This window comes from Dromiciops gliroides, chromosome 1 (assembly GCF_019393635.1).
Source record: "Dromiciops gliroides isolate mDroGli1 chromosome 1, mDroGli1.pri, whole genome shotgun sequence".
Lineage (NCBI taxonomy): Eukaryota > Metazoa > Chordata > Mammalia > Microbiotheria > Microbiotheriidae > Dromiciops > Dromiciops gliroides.
The window spans coordinates 28,242,734-28,250,553 of record NC_057861.1 but is presented as its reverse complement, the minus strand read 5'-3'; the positions used below and the strand labels follow the sequence as shown (position 1 = coordinate 28,250,553).

Genomic DNA, 7,820 nt, shown 5'->3' with positions numbered 1-7,820 from the left:
ACACATATACAAACATACATATATGTTCAAGGATATGCTGGAGCCAGCTTGTACACGGCTCTGAGAGGCCATTGTTAAAATTTTCTGTATGAGCATTTATACCTCAGAAATAATTAGCAAATGCTACAAACCAGTGCTTGACTTATTGTTTTATTGATTGTCTAAACTTAAGAAGGTAATGAAGAAAATGTTACTAGTGCAGATTAAACTTGAGTGAACGCACTCTATACCTGACCCAGAGAGCTGGTTGTTAAACACTTCCCTGCCTATGTGTGTATGTGTTTTCTCCCTCTTGAGAGTGTTCCACCTTTGTCTTTGGATCCCCAGCTCTCATCCCACAATTCCTGACACACAGGAGGGCCTTAGTAAGTGCTTGTAGATTGAGTACTTGACAGCTGCATAAAAGATGGTATATGAACAATAGCACCTCAATAAATTATGAATATATGAGAAATTCAGAGAAACTTGGGAGGTCTTATACAAACTGATTCAGAAATAAGGGGAGAGAACCAGGAGAACAAGAGACCACAGCAATATAAGTGAAAACAAGAAAACTATTTCCAATAGCTAGTTTTGCTCTCCTGCAATAGATGATGAAATGCATTTCCCTCATTCAGGCTCTCATGTAGGCATAAAAGAGCGGTGGTTGCACCAACTGCTAAAGGCTTTTTCTACATCTATTGAGATGATCATATGATTTGGAATACTTTGGTTTTAATATGACTGACTAATCATGTGATTATTTTCCTAATGTTGAACCATTCTTTCATCCCTGTCATAAAATTGCTGTAGTCTGTTTGAAAGGATTTTGTTTAAATTTTTTGAGTCAATGGCAATGACATTGGCCCATACGTTTCTCATGCTTTATCTTTCCCTAGTTTAGGCAATTAGGATTATATTTGTCTCATAAAAGGATTCTCATAAAATTCTTTATTTTTGAGAACAATTTGTGAAGTATGGAAAGTTTGATAGAATTCACCTTGAAACCATCAGGACCAGGATTTTTTTTTTCTCCCTTTGATACAGCCAGATAAAGGGAAATACATTTATGAGATTGGGTTATTTAAGATCTAAGTTTGGGTATTTTCTATTTTTGAAGATATTCCTCTATTTCTTGTAACTGGGCACATGTTCTGATTATTCTTATTTCTCCTGGTTTTGCTGTGATTTCACATGGCTCATCTGCTATTTTATTGATTTGATTTTCTGCTCTTTTCTTTTTAGCCATATTGGTTAAGGGTTTATCAATTTTATTAGTATTTTCAAAGAAAAGTTTTCAGTTTTAGCTATTATTTCTATGGAGTTTTTTGTTGTTTCTAATTTATCTATTTCCCCTCTAGTTTTCAATATATCTTCTATTAGTATTTTAGGTTTATTTCTTGGTTTTCTAATCTTTTAGCTTTTCATACTTTTTTCAAATCATAGCTTTTTTCCTTCCTCTTTCCTTCTTTTTTCTTTTCTAACAGGGCAATGGGGGTTAAGTGACTTGCCCAGGGTCACACAGCTGGTAAGTGTCAAGTGTCTGAGATGGGATTTGAACTCAAGTCCTCCTGAATCCAGGGCCGGTGCTTTATCCACTTCATCACCTAGCTGCCCCGGTTTTCTAATCTTTTAAAGTGCATATTCCGTCCATTAATCTTCTCTTCTATTTTGTTAATGTATTTTTGTAAGGATGTGATTTTCCCAGAGGACTGCTTTAGCTGCACCCCAGGAATTTTGATATGTTGTTTCATCATTAGCACTTTCTTTTGTATAGTTATTCATTGTTTCTATGATTTGTTTTTTGACCCACTGATCATTTAGGATTCCCATTGTTAAGACACCATTTGGGAAAGGAGCTCTGACAACTAGGCTCCAAGGGCCCTCCCAGCTCTGACATTCCCCTTCCCTCCTCACGTGGGCGTGCGGGGGCCGGTGATTGACACTCAGGTCTCAGCACCACCGGCCCGGAGCGCTCCCCTCGGCCCCGCCCCAGATGTCGCTCCCTCTTCCCATTGGCCATAAGTGCAGGGGGCGGTGCCGATGAGCGGGCTCCGCCCCTCTTCTTGCCCTGCGGCTGAGCGAGGGCTCGCGGGAGTCAGTAGTGCATCTCACTCCTTTGGTGGGACTCGGAGCTGCTCCTTTCTGACCTCCAGCCCCAGCCTCTGGCCTCCAGCCTCCGCCGCAGCATGCTTCGGGCCGCAGCCCTGCTCGGGCCCCGTCTGGGCCGCCGCCTTCTGTCCTCGGCCGCTCCGGCAGCCGTGCCCATCCCCAACGAGAACCCCGAGATCTTCTACAACAAGGTGGGACGCCCCCCACCCCCGCGGGCCTGGGCGCCTGCTCCTCCCCCTGGGGTACCGGGGCAGACTAGCCGGGGAAGCCAGCAGTGCCAGCCTGCACCCTTCCCTGCACCCACCCTTTGCACCTCCTCCGTCTTGTTCCCGGGCACCACCTTGTGTGCGGGGCTCGGCTTGTTCTGCACCCCGTGTCTCACTTCTTTCCCCTGCTCCCTCTTCTGTGTCCCCTTCCTCTTCTCCTTTTCACCTGTCTCTCCTTTCCTTTCCTTTCCTTTCCTTTCCTTTCCTTTCCTTTCCTTTCCTTTCCTTTCCTTTCCTTTCCTTTCCTTTCCTTTCCTTTCCTTTCCTTTCCTTTCCTTTCCTTTCCTTTGCCGTGTGCTCTGCGCCCCACGTCTCCCTTTCCCCCCTGCACCCCATGTCTCCCTTTCCCCCCTCGCTACACCCTATGCCTCCATTTTCTTCCCCTCTGCACCCCATGCTTCTCCTTTCTTCCCTTCCACCCCCTCCCTTTTCTTTCCCCTGCACCCCTTCCTGCACCGCCTTGCTCATTCTGCCTTTTCTCTCCCCCCTGCCCCTCCTCATGCTCCCATATGCTTCTCTACCCCCTTTCTTTACCTCCTCCCCTCCCCCGTCTGCCTCTTCCGTAACTGACACCTCCTTTCCCCCCCCCCCCTTCCTTCTTCCCTCTCTCTCCGGGACCTCCTTCCCTCTTTCTCCATGAGCTTCCTCCTTCCCAATCCTCGCCTCCCTTTTCTTACTCTCCTACTTCCTTTCTTTCTCAGCGTTTAGCTTGGTGCCCGGCACATAGTAGGAGTTTCATCAGGGCTTATTGACTAACTGCACCTCCTTGTTCTCTCTTCCACTCTCTTCCACTTCCTTCCCCCCCACCTTGATTCCCTTTCAGAGTTGAAAGGAGTCACGTATATTTTAGTTCAAGTCCCACTTGAACAGCCCACCTGGAACCTCTTTCCTGTCTCTCACCTCCCTGGCTTCTCCTCCTCTTTCACCCCCGTCTTCTCATCCTCTCTGAATGTCTCTCCTGTCCCTTGCCAACATCTTCCTTGAACTGCTCCTGTCGGCTCTTGGTTCCCCGCTAGAGTACCTGCTCTCTTCCTGTTTCCTCATCAGTCAGGTGAGAGGGGGATGGGAATTGGGCTAGATAGTCCGCAGAGCCCATTCTGGTGGGAAAAGTCCTTGATTCAGAGTTCTCCCCAGGCTGTCCCCCTCTCATCGAGCACTCCAGCTAATGGCTGTTTACTTACCTCCTTGTTTGGCAAATGCCTTTAATCTCCTGCTGGAGAAATAGAGCCTCTTTGGAGCAGGGACTGGGGAGAAGGGAGAAGCCACCAGACCACCCCTCAGCAGGTGCTGCCTCCAGCAGATGACAAAATATATCAGGGCCAGGAACCAGAAAGGGAAAAGTATCAGGGAGTGACCACTCTCTCAACGCTGACTTAGTTTGCTGTGGGAAGATTTTGTCCTCCACTCTACCTGCTGACCTTTTAAGTCACAACTGATGTCCCACCTTGTGCAGGAAATCTTCCCCAGCCCCTCTTAATTCCAGTGCCTTCCCTCTGCTAATTATTTCCTATTTATCCAATATGTAGCTTGTTTGTATATGTTGTCTGCGTGTTGTCTCCCTCATTTGAGTGTAAGCTCCCTGAGGGCAGGGACTGTCTTTTTGCCTTCTTTTGTATCCCCTGGGCTTGGCACAGGTTCTTGGCTTGTAGTAGGTGCTTAATAAATATTTATCGATTTGATTGATCTTTGAATCACAGAATTTCAGAGTTGAAAGGAGTCATGTATATTTTAGTCCAAGTCCCACTTGAACAAGAGTACCTTCTCTGGCATCCTTGACATCTAGCCTGGCCTCTATTCCCTGCAGAGGAATAGGCTAGCCGTAAATATCACAAAGTTCATAGGGCCATAGGTCCAGAGATGGGAGGGACCTCGGAAGCCACCCAGTCCAACCCCGTTCCTTTCACCAGGAAGCAATTGCGACATGCCCTGGGCCACACAGCTAACCTCAGAGGTGAGATGCTAACTCAGCCTGTCTTTCCACTATATCATTCAGTTCTGAGAATCCTAGATCTAGAGCTGAAAGGATCTTTAGAGTCTAACCCCCTTATTTTACAGATAGAGAAACCGAGTCTAAGAGCGGTTAAGTGACTTGCAGGTCATAGGGTCGCACAGTTAGGAGGTATCTGAGGTAGGATTTGAATTCAGGTCATCCTGTCTTTCAAGCCCACTGCTGAAATTTTTTCTCCACATTATTTATTTGTTTTCTAACATTCATTAAAAAATTTTTGAATTCCAACTCTTCTCCCTCCCGCACCTCCCCCACCCATTAAGAAGGCAAGCAACGCGATTCTTAAAAAAAAAAAACAACCCACCTCCTGGATCAACAGCTCAGGGCCAATTAAATAATCAGAATCTTGTGTTTTCAAAGCGGAAACACTGGGTTCTGTAAATTTTGTTTTGAACGAATGGGCTGACCTTTTGTTCTCTTACAAAACTTGGACCGGCTTCAACTTTCTTTAGTTAGGCTTGATAGCTGAACTCTCCGTACCTCTTCTTCCTGCAGTCCCATTCCCCAGTATACTTTTAATCTGGGCAGTAGAGTTAGAGAGGGGGAGAGGCACAGGGAGAAGCCATTAGTTTGCATCTCTTCCAGCACATTACATAATAGATGAGGACCAGGGAGTAACTAACTCCTTGTCCCCTCCACTACCCAGTTGCTTTTATCTTTCTAGTTGCACTGTCTTCAGGGAGGTGGGTAGAGAGAGCTGGCCTCCAGTCCTGACACCCACTGGCTGTGTGAGCTGGAGAAGTCACCTCTCCAACTAAGGTGATAGATTTTGGGGGTGGGGTGGAGCAATGAGGGTTAAGTGACTTGCCCAAGGTCACACAGCTAGTAAGTATCAAGTGTCTGAGGTCAGATTTGAACTCAGGTCCTCCTGAATCCACAGCCTGTGCTCTATCCACTGCCCCACCTAGCTGCCCCAAGGTGATAGATTTCAAATGAAGAAGGTGCTGTTCTTCTTTGGGGAGCTTCCTTCAATTGAGAGTTCTCTCTTACCCTAGAACAGCCCCTTGTCTGTTAGGAGTGCCTATCCTGGGCTAGCTGGCCAATTGACAAGCCCTTCTGAAGTTCTGGGTTTCCCACCAGGTTCTGGGGAACACCAGGACAAAAACCTAAAGGCCCTACGGGAGAGGCATGTCTGGATGGGTTTCAGGGTCTTGCCTATTTCCCCTGCCTGCAGACACATGATAGGATGGTAGATTAACAGTGGAATAGGAGATCAGAGGTCATTGGTTCCACCTCCCTCTTTTTTATTAGCTAAAGAAATGCCTATGCAATGAGTTTCATCTAGTTGCCAAGAGTCACTGAGGTTCTGGGATTGAAGCCTGCTTTCTCTGATTCCCTATCCAGACCTTTTCTCTGAACTCCCCAAATGAGAAAGGCAATAAATCCATTGCAGGCCCCAACTCTTTTGTTCACATTTTATTGGAAGTGAAGGCTAGGGTAGGGATAGAGCCCAGTTTTTCAGTTTTTATATAGTTGAGTCGGTAGCTTTCCCTGTAATTAGGGCTTAGCTATTAAGTTAGCAAAGTAAGGCCGGGACCTTCTGCTACTTTGAGTGTCTTCACCCTCTCAGGCCCCCCCCTCCCCCAACAGCTTTCCCAGCCTTTCTAGATGGTTTAATGCGTTACCCAGGCCCGCCTTTTTACATTAAGCCTTTGGTCCTCAGCTCAGTTCAGAATCACAGGCATCTCTAGTTAGTCCCTATCTAGAAAGTGGTGGGAACAGAATTATCCATTAAAGATCCCATATTGACTTTGTTGTTTTTTTTTGGTGGAGCAATGAGGGTTAAGTGACTTGCCCAGGGTCACACAGCTAGTAAGTGTCAAGTGTCTGAGGCCGGATTTGAACTCAGGTCCTCCTGAATCCAGAGCTGGTGCTTTCTCCATTGTGCCACCTAGCTGCCCGAGACTTATTTTAAAAAGAATGTTTGTTATCTGTTTTTTTGTATTTGTATTTATTTTGTTAAAGTTTTCCCAGTTACATACTTGTTCAATATTTTCCAATTTTTGCTTGCACTCAGGAGTGTTATGGGCTGTTTTTCAAGCTTATGGTCTATAGCATGATAGAGGCTCATGGCCCAATGGATCCGAAGTCAGAGGACCTGGGTCCAAATCCCAGATGTGCCACTTAGTGACTGTGGGCCAATCACTTTACTTTTCTGATCCTCAGTTTCTTCATACGTAAAATTTCTAGGGGTGAACTCTTGACCTCTGAAGTCTCTTCCTTCTCTAACTCTGTGATCCTCTGACTGACCTCCTGAAGCAGGATAATTCTTATTGTTAGGAAGGATCCCCCCTTCCTTTGCATCAGTTAAATTTGACTGAAATGCCCCACCTATTGTTGCTTTGTTCCTCTCTCTTGGGCCAAACGAAAAAATGACATTTATTAAATTTATTAAATACCTACTGGGTGCCAGGCTGGGGATTAAGAGACAAAAACAGCTGTTTCTTCCTTCTAGGAGTTTCTGTTTCTGTCCCCTGGGTCTGAGTTCTGCATTTGTTTACCAAGTGTAAATGTGTTTGAAGTAATTTGAGGAGGGAGAAACATTAACAATAGGGGAGTGCCCTCCCCCCAGTCCTATGCTGACTTGGGAAAGTGGGGATGGGGTAGGTGTAACACATATAATGTCAGATTTTTTTTTTTTAGCTATGGCCCAGTTTTGTTGAATTCCCCCTCCTTTTAAAAAATTATTTTCTATAAGCGATGACTCCCTGGGACAGGGTGGAGGAAGTGGGGAGCTCTATTTGGGGGAGAGCTAGGCAATATATAAACAAAAGATCTTACAGATCTCTCAAAAGTAATGGGCAAAGGGGTTGATCAGGAAAGGCTTCTTGCACCTGAGCTTTGAAAGAAACGAAGAATAATTCTAGGAGATGGAGGTGAGGAGGGAGTATATTCTAGGTGTGAAGTATGGCTTGTCCAAAGATGGAGAAGTGGGAGACTCCGAATGCATGGAGGCTAGTTAGGGGCATACAGAGTGAGGGAGTTAGGTGGAAAGGTATAGAAGGGTGTTTGAGGTAGCATAACAGCTCCCTGAATGAAGAGGTTGGAGAAACAGGTTCCCCCCCTCACCCCCCCCCCCCTAACAAATCCCAGAGTACTAGAGGCCTTATTCAGGTCCTTGAGGGAGAGGGAGAGGGAGGGGCGGGGGACAGGGAGGTAGAGGTGTGTAATTTAAACAGAAAAATGTCAAGCAGGGTGTTTTCCCAATAAACTCTCTGGCTCTTCTGCTTACAGGAATAAGTGGATGGTTTTCACCCTTAGTACCTAGGACAGTGCCTCACACTTAGGTGTGAATAAATGTTAAGTGCACAAAGAGCGAAGAAGCCACAGGCTTCAGGAAGACCGGAGTCCCAATTCTGCCCAACCACAGACTAAATAGCATTGCCCCCCCCCCCGACAAATCATGTAATTAAATTTCAACCTGCTCCAGTGGGATTGTCCAGCTCCGAATCTTT

General features: G+C 46.1%; 1 protein-coding gene across 1 annotated transcript in view; it reads left to right on the top strand.

The window, feature by feature from the left end:
• Positions 1 to 2,055: 2,055 nt before the first annotated feature.
• Positions 2,056 to 7,820, top strand: part of ALDH2 (aldehyde dehydrogenase 2 family member) — a 29,261-nt gene continuing 23,496 nt past the window's right edge. Inside the window, exon 1 of the mRNA XM_043970203.1 lies at positions 2,056 to 2,282. Coding sequence (XP_043826138.1) covers positions 2,169 to 2,282 — 114 coding nt within the window. The 5' untranslated portion in view covers positions 2,056 to 2,168. The remainder of the gene's footprint in view (positions 2,283 to 7,820) is intronic.